Source organism: Halichoerus grypus, chromosome 2 (genome assembly GCF_964656455.1).
Source record: "Halichoerus grypus chromosome 2, mHalGry1.hap1.1, whole genome shotgun sequence".
Lineage (NCBI taxonomy): Eukaryota > Metazoa > Chordata > Mammalia > Carnivora > Phocidae > Halichoerus > Halichoerus grypus.
In genome coordinates, this window is record NC_135713.1 from 60,473,795 (window position 1) to 60,496,788 (window position 22,994).

At 38.4% G+C, this 22,994-nt stretch overlaps 1 protein-coding gene across 5 annotated transcripts in view; it reads right to left on the reverse strand.

The window, feature by feature from the left end:
• Positions 1–22: 22 nt before the first annotated feature.
• Positions 23–22,994, reverse strand: part of UBTD2 (ubiquitin domain containing 2) — a 64,082-nt gene continuing 41,110 nt past the window's right edge. For all 5 annotated transcript variants that reach the window (XM_036120317.2, XM_036120314.2, XM_036120315.2 and 2 more), the window contains 2 exons: positions 17,531–17,767; positions 23–2,552 (listed from right to left, as the gene is read on the reverse strand). In XM_036120317.2, the coding sequence (XP_035976210.1) occupies positions 2,155–2,552; positions 17,531–17,705 (573 nt within the window). In that variant the 5' untranslated portion in view covers positions 17,706–17,767 and the 3' untranslated portion in view covers positions 23–2,154. The remainder of the gene's footprint in view (positions 2,553–17,530; positions 17,768–22,994) is intronic.

Here is a 22,994-nt window from a genome sequence, read left to right on the forward strand (position 1 = left end):
AATAAAGGCCAAGACAAAGAGAAAAATTGAACATTTTTTTTTAAAAAAAGCACAAAAACCCTACATACTAAAATTGTACACATCAAGTATTGGTCCAATCTTATATCAATCTATTTACATTAAACAGCACCATGGTTTTCTCACCCAGGTTAGTTAAACATGCCCAGAAAATCGTTATGCGAAGTATATGTACCTTTAAAACAAAATAAATTCTTAAGAGAGTTCAAATTCTACACAAACAAAAAAAGCTTCTTAGCAACCATAGATTATTGATGATATCACCCAATTTAACTTAGGAAAAATAGGTTTGAACACTTTTCCAGTTGTCAAACTTTGAGAGCTGTTGCTATTCAATGTGGCACACAAGTAACAAAGAAACTCTCTGATGACAGGGGCATTATACTCAAATACCCTCAAACCTCCACCTTCAAATATAAAAATACTCCTTTGGAATTAACGTTGCTGTCGTCTCTTGAATTTAGATTCAATTATCAGCAACCCTAAATTGAATATAGCCACAATCTTTAAAATGATTGCATAAAGAAAGGGAAGTAGTTAAAGCTCTGAGACAGGATAAGTTATAATTATAGGTATTATATCTAATCAGGCTATAGGAAATTTAATACCATTTTAAACTTTACATTTAAACTAATTAGCAGTTTCATTTTGCCATTAAAATTAATAGTGCTTCACATCCAAATAGGTGTGGAGGTCTGATTATTTCCCAACTGAGAGCAGTGTACGTACCTTCTTGTCTCTACTTTGCCACCTCAGAGTCTCAGGGCTACAGTGATTGTGATAGTCCCCCTCTCCTTTCTGGAACTAACTTTTCAAAGGCCCCAAATTAAATATAACCCTTGGCAGCTTTATTCCAGTCATAGCACGAGAGAATCAGGTACTCTCACCAGATTTTTCAGTCCTCTCATCTAATCTGCAGATGGCTCTTCATTTGACTCTTTGCTGGGAAAGATGAGAGAGGAAAACTGTCATCCACCACAAGTAGAGGTAACAGTGAACTGGAAAGCTAATGTATAAAGCAATGTTTCATCTTTTGGTCTCACTGCTGATGTTTAAGTGATGTCCATAAACATACCAGGAAATCAGGAGTTGAAATTTTCTCTAAAAGACTGAAAATAGGCACAGTTCTCCCATGCACAGATACAATGGGTTTTCCTTACACCCTTCCTGCAAACTGGGAGAGAAGAGAGAATTGACTGTATTATCTTAGGGTGGGAACACCTGTCCTTCATTCTTGCATTCCCTGGCCCAGTGCATTTGGGGGCATGCGCTGAAAAATCTCAAGCAGAGTAGGTAGATCAATGAAGGTATTATATAGTAGCGACCCTCTAAGCCTGGATATAAAAACAGCTTTGATATACAGACATTTCAAAATAGCTATGCAGCTAAAGGACAAGAGACTTTTCAACTGAGTATCAGCTGAAAATCAGAGATCTGACTGTACTGACTAAATTATTGCCTAGTGTTCCAGAAGGGTACCTGCCACCAATGTGTTGGAAGGCACCAAAATTTAGTGTGAATGTAAATAAGGAGCTCAAGATACGGGGACGGGGAAAGCAATACTGAAACACAATTTGCCAGTCTCTACTCCTTTATGGCTAAATATTAATTGAGCAAAGAATTCAGACCAGAATAGAAGTGAACCTCAAATACTGCTCTTCTCAGTTTCCATTTTAAAAAGCTCATTTTGTAACTGTTATTGATATTTTCAGGAATATATATATATATATATATACACATATGTATGTGTATATATATGTATATTCAAATTCTGTATTGACAAGGTGCTTGGTGCTGTTCTTCATGGACGTAACATTCTATTTACAGTCCAAATCATTTAAATACAGTTGTTACATTGTTGTTGGGTGTTTTAAAATAAATGGTTATCTATTTTTTAACTGCCTTTCAAATTAGAAACTGTAATTACATGAGTCTCAAAGGCTGGCTCTTTGTGTTTTATTAATTATTTCTGTTGGTCTCCATCACAGATGGAATTTTTCACTGGTAATTCCTCAGAACTAAATCCATTCATATGGAATTCAGAGCAGTGAAAATAAATTTCACGCCATAGAGTAGGAAATGACAACGACAATAAAAAGGAGTGGGAGGGATCCTGGGACCAGCCAGTAGGATCAATCAGTTCTCAACTGGTGTTGGGTTTTGCAAAGGCTGGCTCATTATAACTTGTACAACATAGTCCTTTGGGATCTTCAGCTCTTCCAACTTCATTTTGTCGGTGAGAGGTCTGCCCGAAAAGAACCATCGCTGGCTACTCGGTTCCACTCCTTCTGCTGCATGTAGCCTCCTCTTCATGTGGTATACAGTGTCTGTGCTGCGGACCACAAGTTTGAGGTCTTTGCCTGTGGAAAGGCGCAAACGGAGCTGACATTCATATCCAGAATTAGGTGGTGGCTCAGGAATATCCAGAGTCTCTATGTCGCTCTTTTCCTCTATCATGTTAATTGGTGGTGCCAAGCAGTAGACTGGAAGCTGATACCGGTTGCCCAGTTCATCATAGCACTCTGTGAGTGCACCTTCAGAAAGAGAAGATATGAACAAGAGTTTCATCTAAATGAACACATTTTTTTTTAGATTTTATTTATCTGTCAGAGACAGAGAGAGAGCACGTGAGCAAGTGAGCACAAGCAGGGGGAGTGGCAGGCAGAGGGAGAAGGAGGCTCCCCACTGAGCATGGAGCCCGATGCGGGACTGGATCCCAGGACCCCGGGATCATGACCTGAGGCGAAGGCAGACGCTTAACCGACTGAGCCACCCAGGCGCCCCTAAATGACACATTTTTATTTTCACTTTGCAAAATGCTCAAACCTCTTGCTAGCTTGCCACTGTAGAGAAAAAAAATATAAGGTCAATCATTGCCAGCTGCTTTAGCAATCTCCATCATTAAGGCCCATAACCAACTGAGTGCTTATCTAATTTTACCTTAGCCAGGACCCTAGCTCCTTTCCCTCACCTTTTCTAAGTCATTTCATACCTCATTCACACTTTCATTAAATGATAAAGGAAAAGAAAGCACACAAAATTCATATTTACTATTATTAATGCTTGGACCAAATTAAGGGGATATTCAAATTGCACTGGGATATCTTTTTAAAGAAATGAATCAGTAACCTTAACAACAACCACAAAAAACAGATCCCTTAGCTTAACTGACCACAACACGGTGTTCCAGAGCAGTTTCCTTAGTGCCTGGACTTCCTAAGTACTTAAGCCAAAAGTCCTTCGTCCAAAGAGACCACAGACTGGAGAATACAAGCCTACCAGCTGCTCTGGCTCCTGGCTTATAGATGAATCTCATTAGCACAATCACCACAAAAATGACTGAGGGGTTGTATTTAACCCCAATTAGTCAATCTATTACAGAGAAGCTATGGGTTAAAAAGGAAGAATAAAAGGGGTATGAAGTTTATAACCAGATAGCTCAGGGGAGAGAAAAAGGCACTTATGGTTTAAAATAAGGTATTAATGGCTGATTTTTTTTTTTTTATAAAGCATAAACTGCATTAAAATTACCAGGACTTCCCTTGGGAAGCTTGAAAGGACACTTTACGAATGCTTTCTTACAAGGTTATTCATAATATGTCCTTTGCTCAAACTGGAACATTAATGTCAGCTGACTGATAAAAAGCAAAAACATCTACCATATTCAAAACACTCATATATGGTCTAATAAGTATGGGGTTGGGACACTGAGAAATAGTTATCCATGAACCAATGAGTTAATGAACTGATCTTTGTGGTCACTATCAATAGGCTGAAAATACAAGGCACCCAAAATGAGACTGGAACAGTCACCAAGCATAATACACATGAATCTCCGCTTTCCTCTATGTTTAAAGATATCGTACAGCCTCTGTGTTGTTCACTAATTAATGTGAATGCTAGGACACTGCAGAAACAAATATACTTTAAGCACAGTTGTGATCACCAGCAGCTCCCTAACTAGCAACCATCTTGCTGCAGTACCAATGCTATTTATAAATAGGGGTATAGTCACTTGTGCTAACTTCACTATTTATATGGCCTAGTCCTGAGGCAAAGAAACCTACTAGTGTCTTCCAGATGGGCTGGCCACCAGGAGAACTAGGAAAGAGAATGTGAAGAGTTCCCTAGAGACACATCCCCTCTATTAAGAAAACACCTCAGATACATATCCCACTGACCCACTGATGGTATGGTCAGCCTGATAAGTACAAGAGCAACGTTCTGGCAATGCTCTGCTAGAAAAACATTCTTTTAGAGAAGCACCATTCTAAATCATTATCTTTGAAATCTCTAGACCAAGATGAAACTCCCAGCCTTGCTGTTAACTAGCTGCACAACCTTGAGCAATATTCTTTAAGCTGAAATACCCTTCTCAATTAGCAAAATGAGAGAGAAGAAAACCTCTAACGTGGTTACCAGGTTTGCATATGCTTCTTCATCTTCAGTACCACGACAAATATAAAATAATAGGACTGTAAACAAAAACAGTAAAACTGCAAGCAGAATGATGTCCGGACTGAAAGACAGCTGACATTTGCAGCCTCTCTAGAAAAGGACTAGAGATGTCATTGCAGCTTTTATGAGTGTGCTATAACATGAGTGCATACCAAAAACAAACATACAATCTAATAGGCACTTTGGCTCTTCCTAGATATGAATACCCACTCGTTCATCACAATGGAAAGTAGTCTTCTTTTCTTAAAACTAATTTTAGTCATCATCTGCCAGTTCATTCATTCATTCCTTTCTTTCTTTTTTTTTTAAGATAATACCCTAAAGGAAGAGATTTTGTTTATTTTTTTAAGTACACTCTGCCACCAACATGGGGCTCAAATTCATGATCCTGAGATCAAGAGTCTCATGCTCTACCAACTCAGCCAGCCAGGCCTCCCTGGAAAGCAATCTTTGCCCTTCAGCCCAGCAAGTTAGGAATTTAGTTTTCAGATCTCAAATGGGTGAGAATAAAAATTCCATGGAAGAGGTGCCAGTAGATGGCTGATCTTCTTATTCCAGCTCAGGCAGTGCTCATGTCTATAATGCTGGAAATAAGCTACCCAGACTTCATATTGCTTAGCTCCCATACTTTAATATTTTGGGAAAAGGTAACTTGCATTTTATTTAACATGAAGTTTTCTGGCTTACTCTTTTCCTCACTTCTGTCAGATAATAATGAGTTATAAACATGCTCTGAATAACTAAATAGGGCAAAAGTCCAGACCATGATGTCAGATATGATTTAGTTACATTTCAAGCTATAGTTTTATGGGTTACTCTCTCCCCAAATTAAATATCTGGGATCATAAATTGACAACAAAAACAAACTTTGCTTACAATATAGCCCACAGTTGAGTATTACCCCAGAATTACCTGCTCAGAGCAGAATGACTCCTCTGTAGGCCCAGACCCTTTTGAACAATATACTCCCAATTCTCCACCATTTACTAGCCCCATATCTCTTCAGTAAAGACAAAACTGCTCTGCTAATAGTGATCTCTAACACATAAGCTCTGTAGGACTTCAAAAGGACCACTCCACATACTCCATGGAGTTGCTGCATGAACATATACTAAACACAGGAAAGAGAGTAAGGCATATCACTAGCTCTGGGGAGGAAAGGTTACAAGAGAGAGAACATTGTTCTTGATCCCCAGAAACTTCTAACTGAGGTAAGCAGATCTAGCACACCCACCAGAGATTTTAAGTACAAACTGATACACTGAAAATCAAACACAAGCTGAGACATCACACAACAGAAGAGTGACTAACATTGGTAGAGCAAAAAAGGAGAAATTCTGTAGAAATAGTGTGTTCTGGCCATGACACAGAATAAAAATAAAGGGCATCTCAAGAAATAGGAATGATAGGAGAACAAGAATTAGTACAAGGTAAGTAGGAAATAGCAAGTGGTTTTGCTGAGGTGACTAGAGAATTGATGATGTGAAATTACTAGATTGACAGCAATAGTGAAAACCTGATAGAAGGGTTCAGGGGTTTAGATTTCATACTACAGTTAATTACTACAGATGGCTGATAACAGTACATGAGTCATTCACCCAACAAATATTGAGTGCCTGTTACATGCCAAGCAATGTTCCAGGTGAACAAGAGACAAAGCCTGAAGATTATTTTATTATTTGCATAAAGGGAGAATGACTGGAATCAAGGGGACCTGCTAAAATGACTGCCTGACTGGAACAGAAATGGATCTGAGAGACTCAGACCTAACGATAGGTTATGTATGATGGAAAACAAAAAGGAAAGAAGAATCACCTAAATCGGAAATGAGAGTGACAGAGAATTTAGGGTTAGAAGCTTTTTGCTTAGTTTTTAACTGCTTTAGGTTCGGTGAGATATTTCAACTGAATTATGGGCAGGTAACTTAAAAAGCATATCGGGAAAAGGGTAAAAGCAGCTTGTAGAGTAATAATCTCAAATGTACAAGTCTGAACATAAAAGCAAACATTTAAGGGTGCTTACTAGTTCTGGCTCTGAGCACTTGGCATACATTGACATTTAATCCTCACAATAGCCCTCTATGGTCAGTCTATTATACTCATTTTGCAAATGAGAAAATTGAAGCAGAGAGAAATAACTTGTCCAGGGGCAGACACAAGTGAGAGTGAAATAATTGGATTGCTGAAGAAGTAAATGTACAGCATAGGGATAAAACCATAGGGCTTGGTTCCTGGGTTAGTGATATGGTGAATGGGAAAAAGAAAAATGAACATAGGGGAAAAAAAGGGCACAGGACAAATATTAGAGGGATGAAAAGCCAAACAAGAATCACAAGGAGCAAGAACCCAACAGTCTAGGGACACCTGGGTGGCTCAGTAGGTTAAGCGTCTGCCTTCCGCTCAGGTCATGATCCCAGGGTCCTGGGATCAAGTCCTGCATCGGGCTTCTGGCTCAGTGGAGAGCCTGCTTCTCCCTCTGCCTGCCGCTCCCCCTGCTTGTGCTTGCTCTGACAAATAAATAAATAAAATCTTAAAAAAACAAACAAAAAACCCAACAGTCTAAATGCAGTCCACCAACACAACTGCCAGTGATATGAACAATGTAAGGTCAAAGAAGGAACTGGAAGATGAGGCAAAAGGAAATGGCGACTAAGTTTCACTGCTGTGAGGCCATAAATGTAGTGACAAAATGGACATTTACCATCACTGTCTCATCTGCCATATTTGAGAGGAATATGTGAACAACAGGGCATAGTTATAAGATGGGAGAGTTATTCCGAAAGCAAGCCTGTGTGTTCAAACACAAGAGGGAAAGAACCACTTTAAAAGTTGATAAATATAGGTGCACCAGGGTGGCTCAGTTGGTTAAACCTCTGACTCTTCATTTTGGCTCAGGTTATGATCTCAGGGTGGTGAGATTAAGTCCCACATAGGGCTACACTGGGCATGGAGCCTGCTTAAGATTCTTTCTCCCTCTCCGCCCCCTCCCCCCGCCATGTGCTCTCTCTTAAAAAAAAAAAAAGTTGATAATGTAGGCATTTTTCCAGAAGGTTTTTTTAAAAAAAATATGTATTTTAGAGAGAGAGCGCACAAATGTATGCACAGAGGGGAGAGGTGGGAGGGGGAGAGAGAGAGAAAGAGAGAGAGAGAATCTCAAGCAGACTCCATGTTCAGCATAGAGTAGACACGGGGCTCCATCTCACGACCCTGAGATCATGACCTGAGCTGAAATCAAGAGTCTGACACTTAACTGACTGAGCCACCAGGCACCCCTAGAAGGTTTTTATTGACCGCCCCTTGGACACTGAGGGTGTATTTCATTTAGTAGTTCTTTACTAGCTCTAAAGAAGCTCTAGTCAGGCTTGCTCACACTTCTCACCAAGCGGCCTCTGTGGAAAGACATTCTTGTCTTTTTTCCCTTCTCCTCATAAACCTACCATAGCCTTCAAGTCCTTGCAGAGACAGATGGCTACCGAGATAAACAATTGCCAGGGCATGGCCTCCCCAGGTCAGGAAGCCCTGACATCTCCCCACGAGAGTAAGAAATCTGCCAAGACTCCACCTTCTGTTCTGATTTCATACATAATTTTCTAAGTTTTTATTTACCTTCTATCTAGATGACTGGCTCAGATATTCTCTTTTCCTTGGTCATCTTGGTTTTCTATGGCTATTTTTAATGGGGCATCAAAATATTTCACAAGAAAATTATAAAGATAAAACTAGCTTATATGCCAAAAAAATAAGAATAGCTTTACTAAATGCCAGGAACTCTTTCTCAGACAATCTTTCAGGTTAAAAAAAGATGTCTTTTTAAGCATTCAAAGGCCTCACTGCTCATCCCTCTATGCTCACTCCTATAAGACTGCAGTCAGTCTTAATGTTTTTGCCACTTAAGACTTGCATAGCTATGTGAACAAATTTGTAAAAGTTAAAAATCAATTTTTACATTAGGAAACTTTTGGAGATATGAAATGTTATCTTGTGATGACGGTTTCACAGGTGTATACAAGTCAAAGCTGATCAAATTATACCCTTTAAGTATGTGCTGTTGGCATACTTCAGTATACCTTAATAGAGTTGAAAAATTTAATATTTAAAATACACTGGCAGGGCGCCTGGGTGGCTCAGATGGTTAAGCGTCTGCCTTCGGCTCAGGTCATGATCTCAGGGTCCTGGGATCGAGTCCCGCATCGGGCTCCCTGCTCCTTGGGAGCCTGCTTCTCCCTCTGCCTCTCTCTCTCTCTGTCTCTCATGAATAAATAAATAAAATCTAAATAAATAAATAAATAAAATAAAATAAAATACACTGGCAATCTGATATAGAAAACTGCCCTCCCAAAATTAATTAAGTGGGTGATGTCCTGGAACTGCAAGACTTTTGTTACACCACGGGTCTCTTCCAAAGCTTATGGAAATACTGTCTTTATTCCTGACTTTTCTTTTTCCTTTTTTCTGACTTGTCTTTTCTAACTGACCCACAAGGCACAAACTCTGACTTTTTCAACAAATGTGACTTCCTATGGCAAGGAGAGCCTAAGCACATAATTGAATTGGACAAGAGCACTGATATAACAGAGACTATAAAGGAACAAAACAGTAAATTAGTCCTATGATTTGGGAAGCCCACTGTTGAGCCTGATGGAGGAACAGAAGACTGGAGGAGAAGCAGTGAATCTGATGCAAGGAGTAGCAGCTTTGGAGTTGATCACACTCAAATTTTTATTTAGACCCTGTTCAGTCTGTTTCCTCAAGGACTATAGTATCTACCTCACAAAGCTGTTGTAAGGTTAAATAAAAAAACACATGCAAAATTGCCAAATACATATAATAAACCCATTGAAAGCAATAATGTTGGTTCCCTTCTCACACAAGTTTTGAATCTCGGAACAAGACTTATGGGGGAGAGCTCACTAATAGTACACAAAGGATCAAACTTTCATAAAGTTTGAGTTCACTGCTTTAGGCCTCATGGGGTTCTCTCCAAACCTGAATCACAGGAATGTCAAAAGGGCCATCACAATTACCTTTCATTCAGATGTGAGCAGTTTTTCAGGACTAACTAATGACAGTCTCTCTCATGCAAACATTTTGTTGGGAATTATATTAAGCTTTTTGACAGGCTTCAAGAGAAGCAGCATTAGCTCTCATCCTACCAAGATAGCTATTAAGACTGTGGCATTCAGAAGCACCAAGTCTTCCATGTCTTATAGCAAGCACAGGTAAAAGGTGGCTTAGCTTGTATTGCTCAAGCCATATGATGGTTAAACGGTGATTAAGTGCTTGTGTGGGGGGGGTGCCTGAGTGGCTCATCTGATTAAGCGTCTGACTTCGGTTCAGGTCATGATCTCGGGATCCTGGGATGGAAGCCTACATTGGGCTTCGCACTCAGCGGGGAGTCTGCTTCTCCCTCTGTCCCTCCCCCTGCTCGTATTCGCGCTCCCTCCCTCTCTCTCTCAAATAAATAAATGGAATCTTAAAAAAAAAAAAAAAAGAGCTTGTATAGGGGCACCTGGGTGGTGCAGTGTCCAACTGTTGTCCAACCCAACAGCGCCGGTTAAGTGTCCAACGCTTGTTTCGGCTCAGGTCATGATCTCATGCGTCGTGAGATCTAGCCCCAGGTTGTTGGGCTCCCTGCTCAGCAGAGAGTCTGCTTGAGATTCTTTCCTTCTGCCCCTCCCCCCACTCACATGTGTGTGGTCTCTCTCAAATAAATCTTAAAAAAAAAAAAAGAGCTTGTGTAACATTTTGTCACATTTCTAAGGGGACAATGATCTTCAGAGAAGCCTACTGACACGAGGACAATCTCCCACCTCAGCTATTTCAGGGCCTTTGTTACTCTAACTGGAAAAAAAAGGGGGGGGGTTACAGCAACAGAAGAGTGGATAAATTTACATTTTACAACTCCAAATCATTTTTGTTTCTTTGATAGAGTGGAAATTATTAATTAATATGTTACTATACTATTAATTAATTAATTTATGGTTAGTCACTTATCAGATCCTTTATTAAGGCCCTATTTCATTTCTAAACACAGCACTCTGGATAAAATCCTCCGTCTTCCATGTACATGTAATGTTTCATGCTTTCATTCCTAAGCCTTATGTTCATGACAAATTTATCAATTAAGTTTATTAAATGACAAATTCTTACAGGGACCTTTAAAGGAGCCAGAATTCATGGCCTGCTTCTTAATGGGCCTCTATCACGGAAATAGAAACGAGGTCTACATATATATGCATTTCCTGCCTATCCATGTCTTAGAGAATCCACTTGTTTCTCTTTAGTATTAATAGATATAGTGTCTTTTTTTTTTTTAAGATTTTATTTTTAAGTAATCTCTATACCCAACGTGAGGCTTGAATCCACAACCCCAAGATCAAGAGTCGCAGGCTCGGGGTGCCTGGATGGCCTCTGCACTCAGCAGGGAGTCTGCTTGTCCCTCTCCCTCTGCCCCACCCCCTTCTCGCTCTGTCTCTGTCTGTCTCTCAAATAAACAAACACAATCTTAAAAAAAAAAAAAAAAAAAAAAAGAGTTGCAGGCTCCACTGACTGAGCCAGCCAGGTGCCCTAGAAGTATACAGTTTTACAGTATTCTATATAGTGTGGGAGGGACTAAAAATGGAATTAACAGTGAAGATTACTTGTGCATCACTATAAAAAACAGAGATGAGGGGCGCCTGGGTGGTTCAGATGGTTAAGCGTCTGCCTTCGGCTCAGGTCATGATCTCAGGGTCCTGGGATCGAGCCCCACATCGGGCTCCTGGCTCAGCGAGGAGCCAGCTTCTCCCTCTCCCTCTGCCTCTCTCCCTGCTCATGCTTTCTCTCTCTCTCTCTCTGTATCTCTGTGTCTCAAATGAATAAATAAAATCTTTTAAAAAAAATAAGAAAAATAAAAAACAGAGATGAAATGACTTGACAATGTCATTCAACTGCTTTGTTACTGTTAAATCCAGGATTTGAGTTCAAATCCCAATCCCAATTCCATGACTTATAAATTGGAAAAAGGATGTAACCGCTCTGTATTTCAGTTTTCTCATCTATTTTTATTTTTTAAAAAGATTTTAAAATTTATTTTAGAGAGAATCTCAAGCCAACTCCACACTGAGCGTGGAGCCCAACTTGGGGCTCAATCCCAGGACCCTGAGATCTTGACCTGAGCTGAAACCAAGAGTCGGATGCTTAACTGACTGCACCACCCAGGCACTCCTTCTCATCTCTTTAAAATGGGCACTGTTGTAGGTGATTATTACAGGCATGAGGATTACATAACATCAGTTCAAAACATGAGTTATGAGTATTTTATTACTCCTGATTCTCAGTCTAGGTGTTCTTTTCATCATGTTGGCTCCCTATACATAGAAATGATCTAAAAATAAATGCTCTATTTATGCTATTTGTAAGTGCCTTTATTTTTTTTTTTAATTTTAAAAAGATTTTATAGACTGGGGGAAGAGAGAGTGTGTGTGTGCACAAGAAGGGGAAGGGGCAGAGGGAGAGGGAGAGGGAACCCCAAGCAGACTCTGCACTGAGCACAAAGCCTGATGTGGGGCTCAATCCCACAACCCGAAGACTTGAGCTGAAGTCAAGAGTCAGATGCTCAACCGAGCCACCTGGGCGTCCCTAAGTGCCCTGATTTTTAAAAACTTACATCACATTATACATAATTCAATTTATTCACATTTGATATATTTTAAGGTAAGTCCAGGAAAGAGGAAAACAAAATTCTAGGCAACTCTTTTCCCTCCTATATTTTGAAGGTGATTAAAAAAAGTTTAAAGAATTACCCTTTCTTACCTCCTATATCCCTAAGCATGAAAAAGGACAAAAGAAATGGACCTTCAAAAGCCTAACTGAACACCTGGCAATGTTTAGCCACAAGAAATAACAAGAGTAAAGTTGGAGTTAGGTCTGTAAGAAAGAGAAAAGCAAGTGTTTGAATAACAGTGAGCAGCTATACTCCTAGACAAGAAAGGCTAAGAGGGGAGCTTTTACATTTGAATTGGGAGGGAGGTGGAAAACACATTAATTGTAGATGCTAAAGAAATAAACAACCACCATTCTAGAAAATTAGAAAGTAGGGAGAGAAGGAGTAGCCAATTTTAAAAATCCTTTTTAATCTTCTATATAATAATTCTATAAAGCATTAAATGCTCTCATCTTTCTGAAATAGGTTATTGTTTCTGAACAAGTTTTAACTGAAAATTACTGAATAGTCACTATGGGCCAAGCTCTGAAAAATGAAAATAATAACCACCTTTTTTTTTTTGAAGATTTTAAGTAATCTCTACACCCAAAATGGGACTTGAACTCACAACCCTGAAATCTACCTACTGAGCCAGCCAGGTGTACCCCACCTTAAAAAAAAAAACAAAAAACAGAAAAACAAAAAAATCCCTCTTTTTATGCTAACTTGGATAAACCACTTAATCTGTAACCTTAGTTTCATTGGCAAAATACTATATTAGGAATGTTTTTAGGATTTTTAGGTAATGGCAAAAGAGCAATTAGAAAAAGGAGATAACTCTTTTTTAGGATACTCTTTTTTAGAAATTTAGGACCATGAGAAAAAATGTGTAAATCATGAGAAATAAAGTTCTTATAGGATGGGGAGGCTGTGGAAAAGAGGTACCAGATACCAGAATCATCCTGGGAGATTTTTCCATAGTACACATGTCCATATATATCCTCAATTTGAGTCACAATTTCCAGAGTGAAAACAGATGCGCACATATAAAATACCCAGGTAGAGGCGCCTGGGTGGCTCAGTCATTAAGCGTCTGCCTTCGGCTCAGGTCATGATCCCAGGGTCCTGGGATCGAGCCCCACATCGGGCTCCCTGCTTGACGGGGAGCCTGCTTCTCCCTCTCCCACTCCCCCTGCTTGTGTTCCCTCTCTCACTGTGTCTCTCTCTGTCAAATAAACAAAATCTTTAAAAAAATTAAAAAATAAAATAAAATAAAATTCCCAGGTAGTTATGACACCATCTTCTCTCTAACTCTCCCTATTGCCATTTGAGAATAATGAACTAAAGACATCACTGATATTAATAAAGGAGGATAATTAAAAAGCATGGAATTATTTTGTGCTTGGACAAGACAGAAATATAATGAATACAACCTGTAGACTGGAACTGAGACAAGAACAGAATTATTCATGGAATCACTATATGAAAAAGAAACAAGGTGGAAACATGGGGCAAGGGCGTTGGGTGATGGGAGGTATTTTGGTTGTTTCTCTGAAAAATAACTCAGAAAGTAAGGTAATTATTATTACACAGGAAAAAAGGCCACTGACAAATATGTAATTTTTGTGCACATAACACTGATACTAAATACAATTTAAACTGAAAAGGGTACAGTCCTTGCTAATTTTGCAGATACAATCTAAAATAACAGACAAGACCTATACAAATAACATTTACAAAGACATTTCCATATAGTTTTCAAACTTTAAAGAATTTTTTATAGTATTTAAATTGGGAAGATATGAATAGGTTGGGATAATAAGATTATGGGAAGAGAAAACAGAGGATGGGATGAAAACAAGAAAGGAGAGACATGGCTGAAGGAAGCTTAGAAAGGAATGTATACCCTGGATCTCTTCAGATTGTCAATCTAAGATCAGTTCAATACTCATGGGTAATACTGACAGATGTAGATGAAAGGAATAGGGATGGGCCTAAATAGGGATGATGCTAAACTATGTCATCAATGCTTTGGTGTCCAATTAATAAATCTGTTATTACTGTTGCTATTGAATCAACACAATCTCAAAATTCGATTAGGCATAAGCCCATGGGCAGAGTCCCCCAAAAGCCAGAAAAAGATGTTATCAGTAGATAATATATCCAGAAAAATGACCAAATTATATCAAAGAATTTGGTACAAGGAATTTACTTGTTAATGCTAGAGTTCAAGAAAAATAATCATTGGCACTACTATTTATCAAGTGCTTTTTGGACTATGGTTAAGTAATTTACATGTGTTATTACTATCACATTTAAGCAATACAACCACCCTATATGGTATGTAGTTATAATCCATATTTTATAGATGGCAGCATTGAAGCTTACAGAAAAGAAGTGATTTGCCCAAAGTTGCATAGCCATGAGTAATACAGTAGAGGCAGAAAGTAAGGCTAGGTCTGATACTAAAGCCTGACCTAAACAGCTAAAGCCTATATAATATTTTTAACTTAAAATATGAAGTATAAGATGTTTAGGGTCTAACACAGCAAAATGTGTCCAAAGTAAAATTTTCAAATACATAACTACACCAAAAAGATGGAAGAAATTTCAGTAACACCACTGAGTAGGTCTAGGTAAAAGCATGTAGCTAAATAGCTAAGTTATAAACTAATGGTGAGTTACAGTACATGAGGGAACACAATTCAAAAGTCCATCCAAGAAATGCTGTTAAGGTTCAAATATGAACAAGGGAATTCAATCAAAGGTAGCAATGATAGTAATTCCCAGAAAGTTATTATAGAGCTTTGAACAGGGAGAGATTGGACATCAGTTTGATTCCTTTATGCTAAACCAGAAAATAGACACAGAGGGGAAGCAGAAGCTCATCCTATCAAATTTCCAAGAATAATTCTCCCTAATCTGTTGGTTGGTGAGGCTGCCAGCAACATTACTTTTCTTGGCAGTTCACATAGATAAGCAAAAACGGGGGACTTAAGTATATAGAGATCTGAGCCCATATCCAATAAAATATACATAGGCCCCTGCCTTACATAAAACAGAGCTACTTTGCCTCCATGAACTTGTAAACAAGGCCATAATTTATAGAATACAATCAGATATTCCTAGAGGTAACTATGATAAGTACAAAGTAAGGAAATCAAAGTTCTAAGGTTCTGGATCTCAGGCTTCTAAATTAAGACAGTCACAGATAGGGTGCCTGGGTGGCTCAGTTGGTTAAGCGACTGCCTTCGGCTCAGGTCATGATCCTGGAGTCCCAGGATCGAGTCCCGCATCAGGCTCCCTGCTCAGCAGGGAGTCTGCTTCTCCCTCTGACCCTCCCCCCTCTCATGTGCTTTCTCTCTCTCTCAAATAAATAAATAAAATCTTTAAAAAAAAAAAAAAAAAAAAAGACAGTCACAGATAAATTAATTCTTTCCCACTCCCCACCCCTACTCCCAACTTGCAAACCTATACAAACAAACAATAAATAAATACTGCTTTAAAAATATGGGAAATAAGCATTAAAAAGAGGATGATAAAAATAACTGTAAAAGAAGGTTCTTTCCTTTGTATTATATAAAGGTAGTATTTGAAGACAAAATATAGACCTAAAAGAGGTAATGGAGCAAGAGGATATGTACCCCCAATCATAACGAGGTAAAGAATTCAGAGACCATCCATGAAAATCAGTACTAAAGAGTCATACTGAAATGGCATTCAATTACACATTTTTTCAAATGTAGGAGGCATCATTTTCATACCTGTGCAGAAAAAGTCATCTATATACAGTGGGTACTCAATAAATGTTATTAACACAAGCATATGTTAATAAGCTTTCATAATAAAAAACAGAACAGCTAAGGAGTATGTATTTTTAAAAGTTTCTTGGAAGCACAGTTAATTCAGAAAATTAACAGAGATTTAGAAAATTGTGAAGAATACTAAGTTAAATATCTTTATTTGAAAAGGAGTCGGGGAGCCTGGCTGGCTCAGTTGGAACAAACATGTGACTCTTGATCTCTGGGTCGTGAGTTTGAGCCCCACATCAGGTGTGGAGTTACCTAAATAAATAAAACTAAAAAAAAAGAAAAAAAGAAAAAAAGGAGTCAAAGGACATAAAGCAGATGATTAAACAGTGAAAAGCAGTGTTCTGAAAATGCGGACAAATGGAGATATTGAAAAAGAAACAATGAAGGTATAAAGGAATAGAAAACAATGCAAAGGAATGCAGGTGATTACACAGGGAGCTAAACAGACAACTTGGAAAAATATTAATTTGAAAAACTAAAGAGAAAAATTTATAAATACAGTTATCAGGGGCGCCTGGGTGGCTCAGTTGTTAAGTGGCTGCCTTTGGCTCAAGTCATGATCCCAGGGTCCTGGGATTGAGCCCCGCATCGGGCTCCTTGCTCCGCGGGAAGCCTGCTTCTCCCTCTCCCACTCCCCCTCTTGTGTTCCCTCTCTCGCTGTGTCTTTCTCTGTCAAATACATTTAAATAAAAAAAAATCTTAAAAAAAATAGAAATAAATACAGTTATCAAAAGAGCAAAGAATGTAATATAAAATTAACACTTAAATCTCAGTATACCATGAAAAATTTTGAAGTGTTTCTAATCAAGGAGACCAAGCAAGAGGATATGCATGGGTCCAGCAGATATATGTCCCTGGAAATGCTCAAAGCTAATGGTGGTCCTTAGAGTCACATTCCTAAGCAAAAGAGAGAGAGGTTCTTAATAATGCTCAGGGCTGCAATCATAGAAAACTGTCCTTCAGAACATGTGACTTCTAAGTTTAGGGTTGCTCATTATGCTAAAAATAGGCTTGATGAGAAGGTATAATGACTAAAGGAGTATCCACTGAGTCTCCACTGCTTCTGAAATCTAAATTTGAGACTACTTCTCTAGTGCTCATAGAAAACAAGTGAAGTAGAAGCTCTAGAAGACTGAGACAGCAGGTGGAGGATCCTTGATGAAGAACTAGGAAATTTCTGAGTATGGAAGTTGGAAAATACAGGTTATCAAATGTTCTCTTTCTTGAGATTAAAAATATTTATAAAACATAAAAAATAATGGGGCACCTGGCTGGCTCAGTTGGTGAAGCATGCAACTCTTGATCTTGGGATTGTGCGTTCAAGCCCCATGTTGGGTGTAGGGCTTACTTAAAAATAAGTAAATAAATAAATAAATAAATAACACACAGAGTAAATCTTTCTTAAGCTGAAAGACATAAAAAGAAGCAAAGAGGAATGTTCCAATTTGAAAAAAAAAAAAAATACACAGCAAGAAAAACGAACACTTCCCATTTGGTTTCTTGCTATTAGAAAGGAGCTGATTATGTTCCCCATTGTCCTTGAGGACCACCAAACCTACCATGTGGTAATGTTATGTTTGCACCATCAATGATTGCTTGTGCCAGTTCATGATCATTGCTTTCAAAAGCATGTGCGGCAGCCTTCAAGGCATCCCAAATCTCTTTACGGCCTTCAAAAGCTGGTGCAGTATCCCAAAATTCATCCCTCTTGCTGCGCAGTTGTCCATCTGTCATGGGATAATCGCTTTTCCATTTGGGTTTCTCCTTTTTCAAAGGCTGGTTACGACCTAAAGCGACTGAAAAGAAAAATAAAAAGCTGTCGTCAAAACCAAAATTTACAAATGATGTATTAAAAGTTATCTGGTCATTCCTCTTTGATTCATTCATCAAAATTATAGCTAGACGTTTGCCTAATGATTAATTCTTGCATTCTGAAATTTCCCCTATTTTAGAACTATAAGAGCAAATGGAGACATTAGATGGCTCTATCCAAAATGTCCAGTGGCAAGTTAGTAACTCTTTTCAACTCCATACGCCTTCTCCAAAGGATTTTAAGAATTACTTAGAAAAACAGCAATAAGTGTTTCATCAGACAGTAACGGCAGGATTTAAAAAAAGTCAAAGGATGCCATACAAGAGAAGTAAGATACTAGGAAAAATCAAGTAGCAACATTAGCTTGAATCTCAGAACTCTGGACATATAAAGCCAGAAAGCAGGAACTGAGAAATCCTTAGCAGGGGAAATACTGCTCTGCGGTGTCCAAAGAACAGTCAAACCACCATTCCATGAGGAAACCCTACTCTGAACTTCAGTCAAAGAACTGTAAATGCCTCTCTCTGAAACCTATATAGGAGTTAATTTTGAAAAGGGTGAGAAAGAAGGTCAGAAACCATGGCTTCACTCTTTGGAGAAAATAGGATGAACAGGTGATCCTTGATACTGGACCATGGGAGAAGTTCCTAACTACAAGAAACAAAAACTACAACACCCTACTCAAGTTTCAAACCTAGAGGAGAAGAAAAAAAAGAGGACAAGAGTCCACTCCTTGTTTGCTGTAAAAGGCAGCAGAGCTCCTTAGAGAATGTTACACAGTGGTAGGGCTAGAACAAGTCTGATGAAGCTTCTTTCACCCAGATACTTACCTGGGCTATGATCACTGATCTCACACTGACATAGAGAGCCATTCTTAATCTTATACGGTGCCATAGATAAGAAATAGTTTGACAGATGGAAAAATTGGTAAAAAGAAATCTGAAGCTTGATGGAGTCCTGGGTAAGAGTGGGTGGGAAGTAAATGACAGAGTGGTGGGAAGGAGAGGGTGTGCATCAAAATTCAATGTTCTATATTTAACTGCAGAAAGAATACTAATTTAAAAGAAATTACTCTCAAAATGGTTCTAAAGAAGCCATGAAATTATCCACTCCCTTACTGGCCCAGAACCAAATGAAATTTGGGTTATTCATAATAGAAATAAACAACATTACTCCAGTTCCTGGGCAAGCTCTATACCCTACACAAGGCTATGTTCCTGATGACAGAACAAACTAATGCTGCAAGCAAAGTGTATCTGGAATGACACCTGGATTAAACCATGCTCTTTCCACCTCATCTGGCCATTTTATCTCAAGGCAGCACACATCAGGTCTCATCCTCTACCTTCGGAGTGGCACACCATGCCATTGCAAGCTCTTTTTCTCTTAAAACATTCAGTGTTTTGATTCCTCGTACTTTCTGGCCCTGTAACTTATCCTAGTGAAATGCCAACCAGCTGAATTCTAAAAGGGTATGGACAGCAAAGTAGGAGAACTGTCTATTTAGTAGCAGAGCTAGAAAAAGAACCCAAGTATCCTTATTTAACAAATATGTACTGAACATCCACTAAGGGTAACACTATAGATGTGTGTAACAAGTTTAATTCAAATGTGAGAAACACAGTCTATACTAATGACTTTCCCCTGTATTTTCCAAATAATAATTAAATGTATACAGCACATTATTCTCTAAAAGATGTTCAGAATATGTCAGATAATCACAATCCACCCCCTACTGATTCTACCAACAAGGTAAAATGAAAGGCAAATTTACTGTTATAGTAACCTTTTTTTTTTTTTAAATGATTTTATTTGTTTATTTGACAGAGAGAGACACAGTGAGAGAGGCAACACAAGCAGGGGGAGTGGGAGAGGGAGAAGCAGGCTTCCCGCTGAGCAGGGAGCCTGACACGGAGCTCGATCCCAGGACCCTGGGATCATGACCTGAGCCGAAGGCAGACGCTTAACGACTGAGCCACCCAGGCGCCCCGGTTATATTAACCTTTAGATAAGTCAGTAATAGTTCAGGGACGACACTCAATATTAGTTTACTGAATAGGGAGTAGAAGACAGGGCACAAAAGGTAAATACCTATCTGAATAGATATCTATTTAATAGTCAAATGAATATCTACTACACAAATTTATCTATCCAATATTCAAATAAGATACCTATTTGAATAGTTTCAGGTTTTCCTGAGTTGTTCCAGAGAACTGTCTAGCCTCACATATATTAAATGTACCTGAGAGATAACTTGTTATAATTCTGTAACTGTGAGAGAATCACAAAGCAAAGGCAAAAACAACAAAACCGCTCCCATCTCAGTACTTAAACCTAAGAGACCAAAAGAGGCCCTCAAACAGAGGGATCCAACAGAAAAACAATCTCATAATAAAGCTAGAAAACAGGGGCACCTAAGTGTCTGACTTTGGCTAAGGTCGTGATCTCGGGGCGCTGGGATCAAGCCCTGAATTATTATTATTGTTGTTGTTGTTGCTGTCCTTGTCAGGGCTCTGCGCTCAGTGGGGAGTCTGCTTCTCCCTCTCCCTTTGCCCCTCCCCCTGCTCATGCTCTCTTTCTTTCTCATATAAATGGATAAAATCTTAAAAAAAAAAAAAAAAGGGTAGAAAATACTTTGGAAAAAGTAAAAGCCCCTTCCTTATGAATATGAGGTAGCTTTGTTTTACCTCTCCCACCTATAGAAGGCATAAGAACAAAGTTCCATAAAAATGACAGATGATACATTATGCTTAAGGATAATCATTCCAAATCCATTTCAAATCTATATGCTGAAAAGTTCCAAAGTCATTACTTTATGTAAAAGTAAGTAAGACAAACTAAATGCTTGTGACATCAAGCAAGCTTCCTTTTCTGTCTCAGTCTCTACTTTTCTCTATGTCACAAACATGTAATAGAGAAGGTCTACTGAATGTCCATTACTAAACTACTTAAGTGTTTACAACATAAAATTTTATTTTAGCAAAACCGCTGAGCAGTGCAAAATTTTCATTACAAAATATGAGGTTAAAAGCTTCATTTTAGGGGGTGCCCGCGTGGCTCATTCTGAGAATTCTCATTCTGAGAATTTAACATAAAGTACCTTCCTTAATTTTAAAAAGAACTGTTTTATGATTGTCATGCACATCCTATGCGTTTATGAGTATATTTTCTAGGAATTGGTCACCAAATGTTGTGCTTTGATTTTAGCTATCATAAACCTGAATTTCTGAAAATACCTGGACATACAAATCAGTATAGCAGCTAAGAAGCTATGTTTTTTTGCACCAAGTCAACCATTCTCAATTATGAAGAAAAAGATGTAAACTATGTATACTCAACTAGATTAAATCTTATGCTCTGAAACTTTCAGATTTATCTGTTTCATACATCATTTACTGCTGATACCAAGAGAGATGCTCAGTACCATTCATATATCTGGGACTAAGTATAGTATTTCGCTCTAACAATGGATTTAAAGACAGGTAACAGTTCTTATTCCCCAAACTTCTGTTTTAAATCTTTAAATTGCAGGCAACCAACCACACTAAGTTTTTCTACTCATGGTTTAACATCTAACAAAAGATTAAGAAAGAAACCTAATTTTATTATTTCGGAAAATACCCTTCTTTCCCCCATCAATCCAGTTATTTTCTAAAACTTTGCCAAAGACTCACCATCTCAGAAGCCTCTTAATCACATTCATCTACTCATCTTATCCTTCCTTATAAATGGTCAGCACTTCTTCCCCTTCTGACAAGTAAGTAGATCTAACATGCAGAAAACCCAAGAACGGTTTGCTTTTCAGATTCAAATAGCAACATAATCTTAAATATTTATTTTTTACTCCACAATTGAATGAATTTGCAAAAAATTTACTTTGACATTTTATTGATAAAATACATGGGGCGCCTGGGTGGCTCAGCTGGTTAAGCGTCTGCCTTTGACTAAAGGTCATGATCACAGGGTTCCTGGGTCGAGCCCGCGTCAGGCTCTCTGCTCAGCGGGGAGTCTGCTTCTCCCTCTGCTTCTCCCCCTGGCTTGTGCTCTCTCCCTCTCTCTCTCTGTCAAATAAAATAAAATCTTAAAACAAACAAACAAAACAAAAAAACCCAATCTCTAAAATGAAGTATGTTTGCAATTGTTTTCCTGCTTTTGGTTCCCTTTTTGGTTTCCTGCCCTTTGGTTCCCTGATTTAATATTGGCACTCTTCAAATGAATAAAGGAGAAGCCATAATGTATAAGTAAGGTAAATATCAAGATATGACTCACGTAATAATAGCTGTAACAGATTGAAAACCAGAGCATTCCGTTTCGATAAGACAACAGCCTAAGGGAAAAGACTGAATATTTAAAGAGCTCACCATCAAAGGACAAAACGTTGTTGCACAGAATTCTGAAAACTTGAAAGCAGCAAGGAATAGGATTGGGATAATGTTCCCATATTTAGACTGATTAAAGTCTGAAGATCATGAAAACGAAAGGGAAATTTTTGTCACTCCCAAGAGTTAAGAATAGATCCCACAGAACTCTTCCATAACAGATGGTGCTGGCCTAAAACTATACTTGTATTTTATTCTCATGTAAATTTAGAATGCACTACACAAACACATACATACTACATATATTCCCTTTACCTAAAGTAACTTACTGCCAAAATAAAAATAGGGATATGGGGATTAAAATGCTTAAACTAAGAGCATCAACATGCCAACAGTCAAAACCATACCCGTAACTTCTCTAATATCTGAGAATTTAGATGTGGAAGCGATCTGTGACGGTACCGGCCAACCTTCCTATTTGATGGGAAGGTAAGGAAGACCTAACGAGGATAAATGATTTGCTCAAGATCAAAAAGAGCCAGGACTATAACCCAGATGACTAGATTCAAAGTCCAGAGCTCATTCTCCATTATAGCACTCCATGTCTTACCGGGGCTGAGAAATGTGTTTTCTTTTACATATAAAATCAATTACAAGCTTCATTCAAAATAAAGCATGTTCTGTTTTTCTAGTAGCACTGATCCACCTTTCACAGGCTTTGTTAGGACCAATGGAATGTCTCTGATTGGGAAAAGCTAATCTAATCTACCATCTAATTCATTTCTTCGGAGATATCATGCTCACTCAAGAGGTATCCTATAATAAGGGAGGAGGTAATGCAGTTTTCTGGTCTGTCAGCTTCAACTTAGAAGTACTCAGCACCTATAACAG